Below are 20,429 nucleotides of genomic sequence, written 5' to 3'. Positions count from 1 at the left end.
TTGTAGAAAAAGCCCAGCAGGAACTCATCTGCATATTAGGCCACGCCCCTTGATGTCACTTGTTTCATACAGGGCTTTTTTGTTTAAAAAAAGCCAGCAGAAACTCATTTGCATTTTAGGCCACACCCCCTGATGCCAGTGGGAACTGCGTTCCTGCTCAAAAAAAGCCCTGTATATACCTCACTGAACTCAGTGTGTTTTGTTTTTCAAAAAACATACATAGGACAGTGCTACTACTCTTCAGTTGGCCCACAGAAAACTCATGTTTTGTAGAGTTTATTAGAGACCACCAAAGAGCAATTTCTCCTCTTACTGTGATGGCAAAAGCTGCCCTGTGCCTTCTATGTAACTCTTAAAACCCAAAGAGAGCAGGGCTTTTCTTCTGGGAGAACATGGTGGAATGGAGTTCCGGAACCTCTTGGTGGAATCAAAATCCCCAAAAAATGTTTACAAGTTCATGGGGGCACCTGTGTGTTTCTCCTTCATTTCCCTTTTGAGAGTTCCAGCACCTCTTTTTCCAGAAAAAAAAAGCCCTGAAAGAGAGTATAGGACCCTAAAATCTTGCAGGTATGCTCTCTTTGCACATGCGCATATTTTTAGAGATCCATAATCTCACTCCTGCAGTTAAAAGTTGGGACCCATGAACAGGTCCAAAAAAGCTGGAAAAGTGCGACAATTTCCAGCCACCTGAAATGCAGGGAAAGGAAAAACCAATCCCCATTACCTCCATTAGTCCCCCAAAATCTGTTCCTCAGAGTTGACCAGAATGCTAAATCTAAAGTCTGTTCTTTCCCCAGACTTTGGCATTTTGTCAGTATCCCCAGTGGATGAGATAACCCATGGCAGTGAAGGCAAGCTCTGCCCCTCCTCTCAGGGCTGGCCCTAGACTGTCTGGCACCCTGGGCAAGGCTAACTTCTGGCGCTCCCCTGCACTGATAACATCACTGAGTCACATGGGGGGCACCCAATTCAGTGCCCCTAGAAGGCTGGTGCCCTAGGCGATTGCCTGGTTTGCCTAGCGGCAGAGCCAGCCCTGCCTCCTCCGCATTGTGTTGCCAGGAATCACAACCTTTGGCTCTCATATGTCTCGTCTTTCTAAAAGAATAAAGGGTGTATCTGGCTTTTGGTATTTCAATATTTCTTAAGACAGAACTTGTGTGCACATTTACATGGGAGTATGTTCATTTTATTTATTAAAACATTTGTACCATGCATGCACACACACACCCACAAACATCAACAGGGTAGAGCTCAATGAAACTTCTTATTCAACATGTAAGACTGGACAACAGGCTACTATATTTCTGATTTTTTTTTTTCTCCAGCATCCTCAAACCCTCAATTTCAGCTTTCATTTTAGGAGTACACTTCTGCCTATTGTTGGTGCAGAAAATACAGCTGTGGATGGAGACTGTTAAATTCAAGCCACTAAAATGGGTCCCGTTTGCCAACACCTCTTCTGGCACCCAAGTGTTTATAGGAAGTGAGCGGGGCTAGCTACAGATTTTGACTAGCGAGGCTTCTGATTGGCTGTGCAGATTTTTTAAAAGATGTTGCTTTAGCAGCAGCTGCTACCACAGTACAAGGATCTGCACTGTGTTATTAAAGTTAAGCTGTGGCAAACATTTTGTGGCTGGCTCCACCTCCTGTGGCAGCCATTTTGTTGCTGTGCCCACTGTGCCATGTCAGAATTCCAGATGTGCCTGCAGGCTCAAAGAGGACCTCTGCACTAAAATATTACCATATTTTTGTTTCTTGTACTAGCAAATGCAGTACTGTGCTGTCGAAGTATAACGTTTTGTACCTGAGAAAAATGCATTACTCTCCACAGAGAGTAATCGCATGCCTTACAGTGGTATATACCGTGTGGAACATAATGACACAAATATCTTCATGAGGCTTGCATTGATAACAGTGAATTCTATGAAACCACTAATTGCCATTTTAAAGAATTATGTTCTGTTTTGTAAAGAACTTGCATTTTGAAGGATGCAAAAATAAAGGAAGTATGGTTTATTTTCTTATTTAATACACCAGAGAACTAAAGATCAAAGGTAGCTTTTTTCAATTAAAATTGGGGAGACAAGGCATAGAATGACTACATGAGGTTGGCACCCATCAGAAATATTAACGTGTGGAAAAGGGGGCAATTCTGCCCTCCCGTGGCAGCCCTCCAGCTCTTGGGACTGCTGTGGGAAGGGAAGTCATGCTTCCATGCCCAAAATTCAGATGACATCCTTCCCACAGAACTGCTGTTTTACCAGCAAGAGATGCAACTGTTTTTACCCATGTACTTCATTAGTGATTGGAAGACCATTTACACCATTCAGAATGCTTTCTACCATGCTCATCATCATCAGCTGGCGGGATTTTACAGTTGCACTTCCAATGTGAGGTGTTATTATGACGTTCTTCAACTTTAACAAAGGATGGTCTCTGGAGGGGGAAAATGGCAGATATGTAAGTAACATTTTAGTAGACTAACTCTTAATATTTAAAAATCTTACAAAAATGAAATGAGATTAATATAAGTTTTAATGACTGGTTGTTTCAAAGTTGTATTGTTTGTCTCAAGATACTTTGCATCCCTGCAAAATCTGAGAAGTTTTTTTCCCAGGATTCTTTAGGGATAATTGTGGGAGGACAGGAAGCTGTGCATTCTCCACCTGGAGTCTGCTCTCCTTCACCTGCACCTCCACCTGCTCTCCTTCATTGGCACTACTACAAATAACGCTCTTCTAAAGAATCAGTTTGATCGTGTGTGCAGAATTGGATTGGCTTAGTAAGGACCAACTGCAGTAATTGAGCTCCAGTTGAGGTCACTACCGCAAGTCTGCTGGCAACTGTTTTTAAAATGGCCAATTCAGATGTGGTCTATAGTATTCCCTTCACTTACACATGCATCATGCCTACAGTGAGATCCAAGCCTTAAAATGAGTTTTGAAATACATGTATCTCCGTGTGTGTTGTGAGCCAAGTGTTGGCAAGTCACATATTGCGTTTTTATTTATTTATTCATTTGTATCCTGTTGCCATAGAGTCCATCTTCCCAAGTGGCCATTTTCTCTAGGTGAACTGATTTCTGTCACCGAGAGATCAGTGGTAATAGAAGGAAATCTCCAGCCACCACCTGGAGGCTGGCAACCCTAACAGCACTTACACCAAGGGAATGGCATTTCTTTTGCAGGCGGGGCCATTTCTTGCCTTTCTCCTCCCACTGCAGAGACTGCCTTTCTCCCTCCCCCATGCTCTCTATGAGGATCCCTTCATTCCCAGGAGCAGAATCGGGGTGAGGTGGGGGTCCCACTGGGCTGTACTGGGAGGGGAATGCAGGGAAGTTCCATTCCAGAAGAAAGAAGCATTAGAGAACATTTGAGATAGATAATATCCCAAACAGAGTGATTTATGCCACAAACAAAGTAACTTGAGCCAGAAGTACACATAAAACTATTGATTCTGAATGCTGGTTAAGCATTTCGTGTTTAATTGTTTTTACCTTGGCAATGGCTCGGGATAGGTCACATCCAAAGCTGCAGCCTTAATAACTCCATTTTTGAGTGCCTCCACCAAGGCATCTTGATCAACCACCTGACCTAAATTCAAAGCAGAGTAAGTTTGTTGAACCATAACATTGACTTAATGAGTAACAGCATGCTAGAGAACAAGGATTTTAAAATTCCAGCAGTTGAGGGGTTTTTTCCAGCTGGAACAAGAATTTAATATTTAGTCCACCTAGCTTTGCCACACCTACATGGGATGCATGTAGCTGAGCAACTGTGAACGATTTGCTAAAAGTGGCATATTTTCTTTCCACTAGCATTTTGCAACTCAACCTGTGTGCATTGTGGGTTCCCAACTCCATGTGTGTTCTCCAGGATGAATTGATTCAGGATTAAATGTAAGCAAGATGAGTACCTTCAAATCAGAATCAGTAACAAAGCAACAGAGAGGAGATGCATTGAGATGTTTCTTGGCTCCCTGTGGCAATATTGGCCCAGGCTAGTAACTTGTAACTCAGTCCCTTGTGTGCTGTTTCAAGTGTTGTTGTAAATTCTCTTTGTTCTCCCAGATGGATGTAAATTAACTTTATAGGAGAACTAAATCACTGACTCCCTGATCAGTGTGAGCCAATCAAGAATATGATCCAAAAGATGATTCTCTGCCCTCCCATCTGAGGTGTGTAATTTTGTCAGATCACTTTAATATTCCAAGGTGCAACGTTTTTAGCCTGGGAACAGTGGAAGAGTGATAAGCATTTGACATGAAACTCTCCCCAGTGCTTTTATCATGCTTGAATGGTATAAGAGTTGCCTTGAATTGGTCTTAGGGTTGCCAGGTCTGACTCAGGAAATATCTGGGGACTTTGGGGGTGGAACCAGGAGCAAGGTTGTGTTAAGCTCGACTGAACTCTGAAGGGAGTTCTGGCCATCACATTTAAAGGGACTGTGCTCCTTTTAAATGTCTTCCTTCCATAGAAAATAATGGAGAATGGGGGGGCTCCTTCTTTTGGGGCTTAGAGAATTGGACCCCCTGGTCCAATCTTTTTGAAACTTGGGAGACTTTTTTGAGGAGAGGCACCAGCAGCTATGCCAAAAATTTGGTGCCTTTCACGTTACAAGGGCACCAGCACGACCTTGTTGCTATCTTGGACTGCTGGCTGCATATCAAGAAATATTGGACTGATTTGACATCAGTTATCAAGTTCCAATTCAGTTGGATTTTCCTAATAAGAGTTGGCATTGAGTTGCATGGAAGAAATGGAACTGGTTTCCTGGTGAATATGTTCCTTGTATTTTGTAAGAGACTGATTGAATTCACTGTTCCAAATTGTGTTTATATAACATATTGCATTCATTGTTTGCTAAAAATTTTTGTACTGTTTTGTTCTTATTGAGGCTGGTTTTCACGGAAGCGTTGTGCTTTGGATTCCCCTGTCCCCAGCTGGGGATTGGCAACCCTAATTGGTCTCAGCTAGCCAGAGCTCATCCTGTCTCAGGGTTGGCCCTGATTAGCAGTTTGATGGAGTGACTACCAAGAAAGTCCAGGGTTGTTACCCAGAAACAGGTAATGGGAAACCATCCCTGTTTGTCTCTTGCTTTGAAACGGGGTCACTGTAAGTTGATTGCTTTCTGACCACACTTTCTACCATCATATTACAGCAGAATAGTAGCAAATACTGCAGAGACTCAGAGCACTGTAGACCTTTGCAGGGAGCTTCAGAACACTGTAGACCTTTGCAAAAGATAATTAAACTTTTTTTTCCCTTTGCACAGTTTCTTTGCTAGCCTCAGTCCACTACCAGCAGTGTTCTAAACCTGTCACTTATAGGGAGGACATGGGCATTCATTCCTGCTGTAGGGATGCAGACATGTATTCAAGTACTGGTGAAGGGGAACACACAGCCTTTTAAATACTGGGGAAGGAGAAGAGGAAATGGGGGGGGGGGGAGAAAATATTCTGTCCTTCCTCAAAGCGTTCAGACCTGTTTAGGAATACTGTCCACCAAGGTAGAGTTGTTTCAGTTTTCACATTTCCAAAAACTATTTTGCATAAAAATTCTTTGTTATCACCAGAAATTATTTTTCAAGGCTCATTACAATGAAGAAGCTCCCCTTATGATAAGGAACAAGACATTTTTGCTATACCTCTGCAGATGTTGATGAGTGTAGCAGTGGGTTTCATGAGCTCTAGCTCCTTCTTCCCAATCAAGTTGCGCGTTTGGGGTGTTAGAGCCACAGTCAGCATCACAAAGTCAGACTGCTGGAGCAAGTCTTCCTTCTTTTGACAATAAACAGCACCAACAGCCTGTTCTTCGTCCACCGGTCTACACAAAAACCAAATACAGCTCTAATTAGCTTGTCAGTTAATTAATTGGTATACTGAAAAAATGTCATTTGCTGAAGAGCTTTTCATTCCTTGAGAATCTCTTATCTTTGAAAACACTTTGTGACATGTATGCCTATGACCTGAATATTCAATGTGACTCAGACAAGTTACAAGGAGGAGACCAATATTTCCTTTAAGTTGTGCATCTGAACAGCTGTTGATTAACATAGGAAGCCCTGTTCAACAGCAGTTTGGAGCCACACTGCCCATTTTAAGACTCCAGTCTGGAGTTTTGCACTGCCCATTTTAAGATTACGAAGCAACTGAAAAACCGGTTTTTCAATTGCTTAATGCTAAGACCCCTTTGGTGTGTTGCATTTTAAGATTACAGCAGTTATATTCAGCTCAGGATGTCAACTGCTCTGCACAATAGGGAGGAAAGAAATTAGAGGAAACATGGGAGGTGACCGGATCCAAACCACAGTCATCTGCCAAAACGTTATGCCAACTATAGATTTTAGAAATTGACAACAGACCATCAGTTCATTGTGAGGGTTAGAACAATGCAAAGGAGATGTGGAACAAGAACATTCTATGTGTTATCTTGCTCTCACTGCATTGTTTTCTACTTATACATACCATCTTCTGCCTTGAGTAACATACCATGTCTAATATGTATTTTGTGTTCCAGATTTCTGTAATCTTAGTCCTATTACCTTGCTTATTAGATGTCTCACACCCTACTAATTGCATTGACTTACACTGTGTAATCTGCCTTGAGTCTCAGTGAGAAAGGTGGACTGTAATGCAAATAAACAAATATAGATTTGAAGCCTACATATACAGAAATGAGCAATTATTGAACTTAATGAAGTAATACAAGCTATGAGTATAAATTGGTTACATATTTACAAATCTGATCAAATAAATGTTTACCTCTGGTTCCTATTATGGTAAAGAATTTTCATTTCAAAAGCTCTGGCCCTCTGGGCTATTTTGTACCCAATATGTCCCATTCCAATGATGCCCAGAGTTGCACCATTGATTTCATCACCCAACCAGTCAGCATTAAAATATTTGGTCTCAGGAGAAACTGCAATATAATAACCTAAAAATAAAAATACACAAAAGTGAGAAACAGTTGGTAGTATTTTTGGAGACAGCAGATCTCCAAAGGTCTGGTATGCAATCCACACTTCAAAAAAATCAGTATACAGAATTGCTTTATGTTATATGGAACTGATCTGCATTCTCAAGTAACAAGATCCTAAGGATTACAGTAGCATATTAAGTTAAGGGTACACCAGTTTCTGTGCTATTCTGCTTTTCCACTAGAGGCTATGCTGGGCATCATGGGACCTATATGGACAACAGCTGTGTGGGATGAGAACAGCAGTAAGAAAGGAAATTAGCTGAATGAAAGCTGGCTATATTCAGCTGGCTATCACAGAACCAAGGCTTTTTTTAGCAGGAATGCACAGGAATGCCGTTCCGGCTGGCTTGGCATCAGGGGGTGTGACCTAATATGCAAATAAGTTTCTGCTGGGCTTTTTCTACTAAAAAGCCTTGTGTGAGATAATGGTGATGTCAAGAAGTGTGGCCTGATATGCAAATGAGTTCCTGATGGGCTTTTTCTACAAAAAAAGCCCTGCACAGAACACACCATTGTGTTCCTTATTAGTGCTGGAACTGTCTATCAAGCTTGTGGCCAGAACTTCCAGCACAAATATTTTAAAATCAGGGTATCAATCCCTTTTCATGAAACTTCCAGTTGGAGAAAGTTATCACACTCTTCAGTCAACACTTGCACTTCTTCCTCCTATGGACACTAGGCTGTTGCAATGCAACAGATGACAATCTGTACTGTACTGTAAACACTGTAACTGGAGTAAAACAGGATTACCAAGATGGCTTCCAGTGAAACCCAAGCCAGTTATACAAATATGATCAATAGTATGAGCCACATCTGCCTTTAGGATTTGTATGTATGTGGCATCCAGGCACATGATCGCTTCCTTTTTCTAGGCAAGGTCATGAGGTAGTTACAGAACTTGTGTATGAGAAAGTTACTTCTCCAAACAGACTTCAAAATCCAAGAGACTATAATGGTGCCTTGGGTGCTTTTAAAGACTAGGATATGACAAGGTGACTCCAGAAATTCTGTTTTCTGATCACTGTGTGATTCTTTTTTAAAACCATAGAAATAGATGCACAATAGATTATTACTATGGTTTAACATCTCCACAGGCATTAATTATGATTTTCCTGAAATCAATTTTTTCACCTTCCTCCTTCTGTTTCAGCTCAAAATAACACACACACCCCCAAAAAACCCCACTGTTCCTGGAGGCTAGGGGCCTTCCAGGAACAAAAGGGGTGGGGGACATGGGGCTACAGCGAGGAGGAGGTAAGATGGAATGATTTCACCTAGTGGAAATCATTCCATCTGTGGAAACACTGCATTGGACCCAAGATACGAAACTATGTATTTTGAAAGGAAAGCCATCCAAATGGGACACTCAGTCTTACCTTCCACAATCCTCCTAGCAGACGCCATCAGTAAAGCCATCCCGAGATCAGCTGTAGGACTGGCAACTGCAAATGGGGTGTTTGCCACTTTAACTTTGAAGCTGGAGATCAGTTTCAAGTCCAGGTGATCCACTCCAACACCAGAGTTTGCAATCACCTTTAAGTTGGGCAAACTTTGCAGGAGCTCTCTGGTAGCTTCTGGTTTTTTAAACCACAGATATATCGCTTGGATTTTTTGACTGAGATCTTTCTGATTTTCAAGAAATTCCTGCATGGTGATAAGCTTAAGGTGTTTCTCTAGGAACTCGACATGATCTTCATAGACTCCATCCCTGCCTCCTATTACACTGATTAGTGTATATGGACAGTCTTGCTTTGCCATGGTCTATAAAACACAAAACTATATACAAAATTGTAAACTTTGGTTTGCTAATGTTGAAATATTGTTTGTTTCAAGGCAGAAATATATTTAACCATACAGTCTTGTAAACAGCATTTTGAAAAAAGAAAATAACATTATTAAACAGTATTATGGAACATTTTTATTTTGTTTTTAAAATTTATAGACTACCCTTCCCTGAAGGGCTCAGGGTGGTGCACATCAGGTTAAAATACAATAAATTAATTTACGAGTACAATCAGCAGCAGGCAGAAAATTGTGCTTTATTCCCTCCCTCCCTTCTGGCACATCAGGGGGCCAGTCATGGAGAAGGCAAAGGGAGAGCCACAGTGTGTAGACTGTTGCTGTCCTCAACTGTAGGCCTGGCAGAGAATCTCTTATTTTATACACGCTGTGGAACTGAACTAGGTCCTGCAGGGCACAGAAATCACCAGGTAGAGAGTTCCACCAGGCTGGGGCCTTGTTTGAGGACAGCCGGATGTATTTTGGGTTAGGGACCACCAGTAATTTTTTCTCTTCTGGGCATAAAGCTCTTCGGGGAACACACTGGGAAAGGCAGTCCTGCAAGTACACTGGTCCTAGACTGTTAAAGGCCTTAAAAGTCAGCACCAAAACCTTGAAACAGATCCAGTACTTGACTAGGAGCCAGTGCAACTGGTGAAGCACAAGCTGTATGTACCCACACCACTGCGTTTAGGACAAGCTGAGATTTTTGGATCAGCTTCAGGGGTAGCCCTACACAGAATGAGTTACAGTAATCCAGCCTTGAGGTGACTTGCTTGGATCACTGTGGCGAGGTAGGGGGCTAGCTGCCTGACCTGGCACGGTTGGAAAAATGCCAGCCTGGCAACATTAGCTACATGGGCCTCCACAGTTAAGAATGGATCCAGGAGCACACCCAAATTTGTAACTGTCTATGCTGGTATTAGCGGCACACTGTCAAGAGCTGGGAGTTGGAACCTCAGATCACCCCTCCCCTCACGTCCTAAAGGAGAAGAGCATCTGGGAGCATTGTTGCAGAAAGGGAAGGTTTTTAACCCTTTTCCTTTGGACTGTTTTCTGCTTAAAATGGCCATTGCAAGCTGCTTTTGTTGACTTTCAGCAGGAAAAAAGTTTAACAACTTCCTCTTCTCCTCTGGCAGTTTTCCCACTCATATTATGATTCCAGAGGCTGCAGTTTTGTAAAAAAAATAAAAATAGCAAAGTGTTGATTGAAAGGATCAAGAAACTCTAACATATTGTTTACCTTTACTCATGGTCATTATCAGGATAGTAACTTTCTACAATTTGAAGAGGCCCCATTCCAGACTGCCAAATGCACATCTGTTCAGAGGGTAGTCCTGTTTCCATTATTACGATTCACGACTGACAGCGTGACTTTAAGGCTGGCTGCTGTCCTATTCAAAGTAGTAAATTTCATGGAAATCGATGAAACCCACCAAAATCATCAACGGGTAGGTGTACATCTTATTTCAGCTGGCTGTGAGGCGTTTCCATTTCTCCTAAGGCGACATGCTAAGATTATTGTGTATTCGAACTTTGGAGAAAAGCAAACAAGACCCTCCTACAAAAAAGCTTCTACGGAATGTTAACTGCAGAACAATAGGCCAGCCGAAGCACTCGGCAAACTCCACATATACCTGACCCCGTCTTACTCTGCTAACCAGAATACTTTTTGTATTTGTTGTTGTTCAGTCGCACAGTCGAGTCCGACTCTTTGCGACTCCATGGACAAAGTCACGTCATACTTTTTGTATTTAGGTATGTATTAATATCTTAAATGTATTAATAATTAATACATTCCTACAAGTAGAAAATAATTAATACATTCCTACAAGTAGAAAAACAGTAGAAACAGGAGATCTCCGTTGCTATAAAATATTAAATGCAACACATTTAGCGGTAAAATAAAGCAGATTCCATAGTACAGCAAACTTGAATAACAGCGCCCTCCCTTACTAGTTTAAATCCTATTGGCTGAAATTAGTCGTTCGTCAGTGAGAGAGGAAGGGAATGAGGGTCAATTCTCAACATTTTCTAGAGCGTAAATCCCACTGAATTAAAGCAGTTTAGCGTTGCAGAGTTTCTCTCTGACGATAGTTTTTAGTCAAGGGATCCCTGGGTAGCTAAGCAGTAGCCGAAGAAGATTCAACCCCAAAGACAAATCTAAGCAGTCTTTTGAATGAGAAACTTCGCAGCGGGACGCAACAACACGATACCTCTTCTCTCCCCCCCCCCACCCCGCCCCTAAGAAATAAAACTACCTGATTGAACCGAACCGTTTCGGATGCTGCCAAAAGCAATGAGGAATTTGCTCTGAGACCTTTTCGACTCCTCCGACTTGCTTCCGACGCTCAGACGGGGAAAATGAAATGCAGCGATTAAATCCTACGCTTACTGCGGTTACCGGAAGGCTTTAAGCAGGGAGAACTTTGTGCCTTAGTTGTAAAGCCAAATGGGTCACCTTCCAACTTGCAGGACGTGAGGAAAGGTAGTCTGAAATTTATTCCTGCCTGCAGGCTGCTGAAGTTGGTTCCTCCTGTGTATTTTTAGTTTCTCTTTCCTTATTCTCCAATTCAGCCACAGATACTGATGATGCAAACAGTTCTATATCGCCCCGCACCACCACCACCCCCCCACAGCAAACCTTCAGAATTGCCAAAGGGGGGACTGGGAGTTTATGGAGCTAGGCAGATTATCTGATGCGTTTTCATATGACATCTGAAACAGCTGGAAGGAACCGCAAGGATCATCTAGTCCAGGGGAGGCCAAACTGTAACTCAGAAGCCACATGTGGCTGTTCTCTTTCACACATATTGTGTGGCTCTTGAAGCCCCCGCTGCCCTGTCAGCCAGGCATTTGGAGAAGGCATTTCTCTCTTGAAATCACTTCTCCAAGCCAAGCTAGCCAGTGGCTTGGAGGAGACATTTAAAGTTGCTTTCTTTCCACCTCTTCCACCCATCTATTTGCCTGCCTGCCTCCCTTCCATCCTTCTGGCTTTCAAACATCTTGCATTCATGTCTCAAACATCTGAGGTTTATTCTATATGGCTCTTACATTAAGCATGTTTGGCCACCCCTGATCTAGTCCAACCCCCTGCATGTCCCAGGAAATTCACAACTACCCCATGTACTCCCCCAATGACTCCTGGTCTAGGCCCAGAGGAAGGCAAAAAACTTCCCAGAATCCCTGAGTGAATCTGTCCTGGAGGGAAATTCCTTCCTGACCCCAAAGTGGTGATCAGCATTACCCTGGGCATGTAAGAAAAAGTCATAACAGCCAAGCACTGGCTTATTCCTTCTTGCCCTCCTCAGGGCCGTAGCCAGGATTTCGAATTTGGTGAGGCACACAGACATAATTTTTGTTGGGGGGGGTGTGTGTGCAGGGGGCTGCCAATAAACTCCACAGCAAAAAACAAACCAACAATGTCCCCCTACATACCATAGAAAGGGGCCAATCAAAATGAACACCCTCCTGAGGGAACATCCTACACCACTAATGTTGTATTTACTCCTGGAAAAATGGCTGCTTTCTTGTACAGCTGTTCAGCCTTGGAAAATGAAAGCAATCCTTCTCTTAGATAGGAGTGGAGTGGATAAAAAACAAAAATAAAAGTATTTCATTGTCCTCCCCCCCACTTCAAAAAAGGGAGAAATGAAAAAAAGGAAATGAAATGTTTCTTTGAAATGATTTGCAAGCTAGAGTCTTATTGGAAAAAGGGAACTTGCAACAGAAGTGATGTCTAAACCAAAGCTGAATTTGATTGATTATCCCAACTGAGGGAGGGGGAAGGGTTGCTCCTTGATGTGTTTTTCAGCTACTCTCTAACTTTGCATCAACTGCCAAACAGCCTGACCTAGTGGGAGGAGCAGTGGCCACAATGACTCAAATGCAGGTAGGATGCAGAGCCGCAGCACCGCCACATGTCAGGACAAGTGTGGCAACATCCCACACTTGTTTCCTCTTTCACGCACTGGACTCTCCATCTACCTAGGCCCCCCTGTTCGAGAGGGATCTGCCATGGGCCACAAAGGGCTTTTGTCTCCTTCCCTATACCCTGCCTCTTGGCAATTGGCTGAAACGACAGTCCAGGCCCTGCAGGTGGTGCTGGCCGTGTGAGGCTTGAAGGGAGCAATAGGGGACTGTGCTTGGGGCCAAGAACTTTGCATTGAAGGTGAAATGGTGGGGCCGGGACCAGGGCCAGCCCTGTCACTAAGCAAACTAGGTAATTACCTAGGGTGCTGGCCTTCTGGGGGCACAGAATTGGGACCCCCATGTGACTTGGTGAATCAGTGCGGGGGGGGGGGGGCACCAGAAATTAGCCTTGCCTGGGGTGCCAGACAGTTTAGGGCCAGCCCTGGCCAGGACCCCGGGGCTCCACTCTAGCTACAGGCCTGGCCCTCCTTCTCGTGATGTTTAGCCAAAAACATTAGATTGGCTCTAAGTAGTGTGAAGAAGCCAGAAAGGTGATCTTTGGCAAGAGGTCTGTCATGGCTAACCCTGCTGCAAACTGGGAGCCTGACTCAGGTGACTTAAGCAGCGGTGGAAATTGGCTGTGCAGTTCCGATGCAGAGACTCAACCTGGTATAAATCTGTGTAGGATACCACTGAAAGGCAATGGGTGAAAAATGACAGGGTTTCTCTTGGGAGAGAGAGGTACCAGAATATTTGTTATCTGAAAATCCTAATTCCGTGTAAACCTCCACTGCTTCCGGTAAACACAGTACAAGCCACATAAACAGAGCTAGATCAAGATGGGTAGAAAAGAGCAAGAGTTCAGGACCTTAAAGACTAAAACAATTGTGGCAGGGTATCAGCTTTTGTGAGTTACAACTCACTTCTTCAAGAAGTGAACAATGACTCACAAAAGCTCATTCCCTGCTACAAATTTTGTTAGTCTTTGAGCTGCTACTGGACTCTTACTCTTTTCTGCTTCTTCTAGAAAATGTGGGTTTGCCAGCCATCTGTGATTTTTGTTAATTCTGTTTCAGGAGCTATGTCTTTGATAATCAAGAAAAGGAAGGGAATTTTCTGTGAAGACTTTCATTGTCAACTTAATTTTTGAAATTATGGTGCTAGGAGAGAGAGGCTTCTGGAAGTAGCCAAGAGGAAATACGATTCACCTTACAGTACAGAAAATAAAGTAATTGATTAAGTCATTTGTTTTTCACCACAGACAAAAGATGGAAACTCTGTCTGAATATGTCATGATGAAAAACACCAACAAAACAAACACAGACAATGAGGGTGCCCTTTGTTGATATTTAAGGTCATTGTAGGGCGTAAGGGCAAAAGTGGTTTCTGAGGTAGGTTAGAGACAAACTGCAATAGTCCTAATCCTGTACTAAAAGTGTCCAAAATGCATATCAGCATACATGGATATCTTTGCGTCTCTGTGTCTTCTCCAGTCCTGCTCCTTGAGGCAGGAATATAGCTTTTATTTTATTCTATGAAGACCTACATACATTGATGGCTGTCCAAATACGATCAAATAATAAACAGAAAATCATTAAAGCTACTGAGAGTTTGACCTGACTCGGATAGCCCAGGCAAGCTCGATCTCATCAGAAGCTAAGCAGCGTCAACTCTGGCAAGTACTTGGATGGGGGAAGACCTCCTTGGAATACCAGCAGTCAGGAGGACGGAGGCAGGCTTTATTCAGCCACCTCCCTGAATGTCTTCTAGGCCCCCAACAGGGATCGGTCACAGAGGTTGCCATGACTTCCAGGTGCACACATGCACATATTTAAAAAAAAAAAACCCAAAAAGCTACTGTTTTATAGGTTGAACTTGAAACTATCATCTTGAATGATGCTAAGAAAATAACGGAAAGCCACTGCTGTATATGCTGGAGCTTGTATGATGTCATGTATTGGGTGCAGAGATAGACCACCATGTAGTATGCTAGTTGAAGTATCTGTACAGTTCTCAAGAACAACCCTACATAAAAAAAATGTTACAATATTTATCTAACTATGAGATTACAAAGACCTCAGTTATGGTTGTTGGGACTTCATCAGCAAGAGCCGTGAAGAGGAACAGTGGAACTCAGGAAAGATAAATCTATTACTACAGGCTGGTTTCCCAGGTGCAGCTGTAGCTACAGAAGTATGCCAAAGGATTCAAAGATTACTCAGCATAGCAATTTGTTGGGAAAGAAATAATAACTTTGTTTCAGAACACTCCCTTTTGCGGTATGTTTGGTTTTAAAAAGGCAATTACACATCTTATTCCTGGTACTTTTACACTTCTGTTTCAATTCCATATTTTATTTTTATTTTATTAGATTTATAACCTGTCCTCCCCTTAACAGGCTCAGGGTGGCATAATATGGCATAATAAGATTCAGGCAACAGCGTCTATGTAGTGTGAGGATATTCTCTGGTATTTTATCTACCTTGAATCTTCCCCAAGTGAAAATTGGTATATTTCTTCCACAGGGTGTTACATCCTGGAAATGGTTGATATAACACATACAAAGTTTATTAAATGAACATGAAAAAGTTTGGTTAGATATGTAAAAGCTGATAGTGAATATGTCAACACTAACAGATGACACTGATACCCTTCATCATTTTGATACTATTATGTGAAAATTATGAAACACACAGGTATATTTTCAAGTCCGTAGGTTTAAAATGTATGGAAGTGATCCATTAATTTGAAATCCTTTTTTTTAAAAACATAACTTTGGAATCCTAGTCAAATAAACTTTAATGATGTTCACCCAGCATGAGAAAAAACATGTGTATTGATGTATACCTGACATCAGCTTGGTCACAAATTATGCTAAAGCAGCAACTTAGAAGCAATGCAACTATTCAACCATAAAAAGTTTGTTTATATCTATTTATTTGCTTATTTATACCCTGCCTTTCTCTGCAGGGGGGACTCAAAGCAGGTTTTTTTCTCTCCTCCATTTTATCCTCACAACACTCTTCTGAGGTAGGTTAGGCTGAGAGAGTGAGATTGTCCCAAAGTCACCTTGCAGGCTTTCATAGCAGAGTGGGGATTGGAACCTGAGGCTTCCAGATCCCAGTTTAACATTCTAACCACAAGACCACATTAACTCTCTGGTTTCTGTCTATTCAGCAGCAATTAGATGTTTCAGAATGTTATTTAGTAAGAAGCTGTTATTTGGAAAGTCAGGAGGACAAGTCTGTGTGGCCTTAAGAACATAAGAGAAGCCATGTTGAATCAGGCCAGTGGCCCATCCAGTCCAACACTCTGTGTCACACAGTGGCAAAAAAAAATTATACACACACACACACACACACATATACACACTGTGGCTAATAGCCACTGATGGACCTCTGCTCCATATTTTTATCTAACCCCCTCTTGAAGCTGTCTATGCTTGTAGCCGCCACCACCTCCTGTGGTAGTGAATTCCACACGTTAATCACCCTTGGGGTGAAGGAAGTACTTCCTTTTATCCGTTTTAACCTGACTGCTCAGCAATTTCCTCAAATGCCCACAAGTTCTTGTATTGTGAGAAAGGGAGAAAAGTACTTCTTTCTCTACTTTCTCCATCCCATGCATTATCTTGTAAACCTCTATCATGTCACCCTGCAGTCGACGTTTCTCCAAGCTAAAGAGCCCCAAGCATTTTAACCTTTCTTCATAGGGAAAGTGTTCCAAACCTTTAATCATTCTAGTTGCCCTTTTCTGGACTTTTTCCAATGCTATAATATCCTTTTTGAGGTGCGGTGACCAGAATTGCACACAGTATTCCAAATGAGACCACACCATCGATTTATACAGGGGCATTATGATACTGGCTGATCTGTTTTCAATTCCCTTCCTAATAATTCCCAGCATGGCGTTGGCCTTTTTTATTGCAATCGCGCACTGTCTTGACATTTTCAGTGAGTTATCTATCATGACCCCAAGATCTCTCTCTCGATCAGTCTCTGCCAGTTCACACCCCATCAACTTGTATTTGTAGCTGGGATTCTTGGCCCCAAAGTGCATTACTTTGCACTTGGCCACATTGAACGTCATCTGCCATGTTGACGCCCACTCACCCAGCCTCAACAGATCCCTTTGGAGTGCCTCACAATCCTCTCTGGTTTTCACCACCCTGAACAATTTAGTGGCATCTGCAAACTTGGCTACTTCACTGCTCACTCCCAACTCCAAATCATTTATGAACAAGTTAAAAGAGCATGGGACCCAGTATTGAGCCCTGCGGCACTCCACTGCTTACCATCCTCCACTGCGAAGACTGCCCATTTATACTCACTCTCTGCTTCCTATTAATTAGCCATTTTTTGATCCACAAGAGTACCTGTCCTTTTACTCCATGACTCTCGAGCTTTCTAAGGAGCCTTTGATGAGGAACTTTATCAAAAGCTTTCTGGAAGTCAAGGTAAACAACATCTATTGGGTCTCCTTTGTCCACATGTTTGTTCACCTGCTCAAAGAAATGCAACAGGTTAGTGAGGCAAGATCTTCCCTTACAGAACCCATGCTGAGTCTTCCTCAATAACCCGTGTTCATCAATGTGCCTACTCATTCTGTCCTTGATAATGGTTTCTACCAACTTTCCCGGTATTGAAGTCAGACTGACTGGCCTGTAATTTCCCGGATCTCCTCTGGAACCCTTTTTAAAGATGGGGATGACATTTGCTACCTTCCAGTCCTCAGGAACAGAGAGAGATTTCAATGAAAGATTACATATTTTTGTCAGGAGATCCACAAGTTCAACTTTGAGTTCTTTCAGAACTCTTGGATGTATGCCATCTGGACCTGGTGACTTATTAGTTTTTAATTCGTCTATCAGTTATAGGATTCTTGTCACCTCAATCTGACTCAAGTCTTTCAACACCCCTTCCAAAATTAGTGGTTCTGGAGCGGGCAAACACTTCTCGTCTTCCACAGTGAAGACAGAGGCAAAAAATGCATTCAGCTTCTCAGCCATTTCCCTACCCTCCTTCAGTAATCCTTTTACTCCTTGGTCATCCAAGGGCCCCACTGCCTCCCTGGCTGGTTTCCTGCTTCTAATATATTTGTTGGTCTTTATGTTTTTTGCAATATGCTCCTCATAGTCCCTTTTTGCCTGCCTGATCACAGTCTTGCATTTGATTTGCCACAGCCTGTGTTCCCTTTATTAATCTCACTTGGACTAGCTTTCTACCGCTTAAAGGAGTCCTTCTTACCTTTTACAGCTTCCATTACTTTGTTTGTTAACCATGCAGGCCTTTTCTTATACCTGTTTGTGCCTTTCCTAACTTGTGGTATATATTTTATCTGAGCTTCTAGGATTGTAGTTTTAAATGGCCTCCAAGCTTCCCCAAGGGTTTTGACTGTATTTACCTTTCCTTTCAGTTTCCTCTTCACATGCCTCCTCATCTCAGATAATTTACCCCTTTTAAAGTTAAACGTGGTTGTGCTGGTCTTTTGGGGCAACTCTCTACACAAATGGTGAAATCAATAACATTATGGTCACTGCTCCCAAGTGGTGCGATCACTTTTACATCTCTCACTAAGTCTTGGGCATTACTTAGGACCAAATCCAGGATCGCCCCACCCCTGGTAGGTTCTGAGACCATCTGCTCCATAGCACAGTCACTGAGAGCATCAAGAAACTCAATCTCTTTCTCTCGACCAGAACACATATTGATCCAATCAATCTGCGGGTAGTTAAAATCACGTATTATGACACAGTTTTTATGTTTAGCCGCTATCTTTAATCCTTCCATCATATTAAAATAGTCCTCTATCTTTTGATTTGGTGGGCGATAATAAACTCCCATAGTTAAATTTCCTTTTGAACCCTCTATTTCAACCAAAAGCATTTCTAGAAGGGAATCTAATTCTCTGACCTCAGTCTTACTGGACCATATACCCACACTGACATACAGAGCCACCCCACCTCCAACCCTTCCCTCCCTATCCTTCCGATATAACTTATATCCAGGAATCACCGTGTCCCACTGATTCTCCTCATTCCACCAAGTTTCTGAAATTCCCACAATGTCTATGTTTTCTCCCAACACTAAACATTCCAACTCACCAATTTTACTTCGAACACTTCTTGCATTTGCATACAAACATCTATAATTTTCCAGGCAAGCTAGGCCCTCAACCCTCCTCCTGCCGCCCCGAGACTTTGGCAGACAGTCCATAATGCCCTTTAAATGCACACCTTTCCACCTTGCTATGGGATCCTGTTGATGCAGAGGCAAGTGCTTGTAGTGGTGTTTGGGGAAATATGGAAAAGAGATCAGTCTTTACTGAGTACACCAATGGCTAAAACAAAAACAAACAAACAAAAACAAGAAGGGAAAGTAGATGTCCAAAATGCAATTCAATTAGTTACAGTCCAGGGGTGCAATGCAAAACAATAAAACAATGCTGAGTGAAAGTAATTCATTAGATATGTCCAGTCTAAGTAAGGTGTCCTCAAAAGGGGGGATAAAGGAGAAGGAGCAACAGAGAAGAGGGAACATACTGCCATGAAGACTGAAAAAGGGGTCAGGCTGATCAGATCAACTGGGGAAGGATGGAAGGAGAAAGGGCCAAAGGGCTGCATAATGAAGCTTTGGAAGGAACAGAGGAAGAGAGAGAGAAGCAAGGGAAGAAAGAAACAATCAGAGGCAATATGGGGGAAATGGGCATAGTGTGAGAATGCCAAGGGAGAGGAGAGAAAGTATTAAATACTGGCGCAGTGGTAGTGAATCAGCATCCTTTATTAGTGGTTGAGCAAATACAAGACAAAGCAGCAGGGTAAACTGCCCTGCTTAAATAGCACTCTGCCCCTCCTTCTCCCGACACCATTGGTGCATTCAAATCTAATATCTTCATGCAATAGGTAACCCAACACATAATCCCACTTCTGATTGGTTAGTCTTTGGATCCCAGCTTCTATTGTTCTCCTCGCTTGAAGCTCTGTCAGTCTCCAGAGGAACAGGTCCAGGCATGTAGCAGATGCCTTCAGCTCAATACATAACAGAAAGGTTCTTCTATTGCTTGATCCTGAAATATGAGTGCTGTCAAGAATCATGGTGGTCGAAGGATGGTTGTGACATGAAGCTGAACTTAAACTGAATCTAAAGGTTGAGCTAAAAAGGGGGATTGTTTTATGTCCAACATCCATGTGCTTTTCCACCAGTTGCAGGAATGAGATTATAGTGATACTTGAGCTTCTTCAAGGGAAATCTTCAGGGGGCAAGTGATAAAGGTACTCTGCTGATTGAGAATTTGATTACTTTACTGTTTGGAGGGGGGTGCACAGCTGACTTCTGGTGATCCATGGGGTTTTCAAGGCAGGAGGAGTTCAAAGGTGGCTTGCCATTGCCTGTGACTTCCTTGGTGGTCACCCTTCCAAGTACCGACCAGAGCCAACCCTGATCACGATAGCCTGGTCTGTGTTATCTGGGACACTCCTTGCGGAGGTTATGGTCCCGTAAAGTCATTATTTCGTTTTGGCAATCCCATGGAGGCACAAGACAGGTCTGAAGGGGAGTGAGAGTTTCCCATGGGGACCTGCCTGTTTCATCAGGAGATGTTTTTTACTTATTGTACCTAATGGCTCTTCATTCCCACCTTGATTTCTTGGTGTTATCCACAGTGGAGTCTGCCTACACCTCTGGCTGCATAGGCCTCAGGGAATGTAAGGGTTTTGAGTTTAAACTCCGATTGCAGCAAAGAGTATTTGACAGAAAGGAAT

The 20,429-nt window shown here is 42.7% G+C and overlaps 1 protein-coding gene across 3 annotated transcripts; it reads right to left on the bottom strand.

Moving 5' to 3' along the window:
* Positions 1-1,980: 1,980 nt before the first annotated feature.
* Positions 1,981-11,408, bottom strand: LOC132575372 (glyoxylate/hydroxypyruvate reductase B-like). Of its 3 annotated transcripts, none has more exons than XM_060244108.1 (6): positions 11,020-11,408; positions 8,356-8,755; positions 6,763-6,934; positions 5,646-5,824; positions 3,497-3,593; positions 1,981-2,436 (listed from the first exon to the last, which is right to left on the bottom strand). In XM_060244108.1, the coding sequence occupies exons 2-6, from the start codon at positions 8,735-8,737 to the stop codon at positions 2,283-2,285; spliced, it is 984 nt and encodes a 327-aa protein (XP_060100091.1). In that variant the 5' UTR covers positions 8,738-8,755; positions 11,020-11,408; the 3' UTR covers positions 1,981-2,282. The 3 variants fall into 3 exon arrangements, with proteins under 3 accessions (XP_060100091.1, XP_060100090.1, XP_060100092.1); XM_060244107.1 differs by having other exon boundaries at positions 8,356-8,740; positions 11,020-11,247; XM_060244109.1 differs by lacking the exon at positions 11,020-11,408 and adding an exon at positions 10,715-10,998.
* Positions 11,409-20,429: the final 9,021 nt, after the last annotated feature.

Source organism: Heteronotia binoei, chromosome 7 (assembly GCF_032191835.1).
Source record: "Heteronotia binoei isolate CCM8104 ecotype False Entrance Well chromosome 7, APGP_CSIRO_Hbin_v1, whole genome shotgun sequence".
Classification (NCBI taxonomy): domain Eukaryota; kingdom Metazoa; phylum Chordata; class Lepidosauria; order Squamata; family Gekkonidae; genus Heteronotia; species Heteronotia binoei.
The sequence above is the reverse complement of the archived record's forward strand: the minus strand, read 5'-3'. Positions and strand labels throughout refer to the sequence as shown.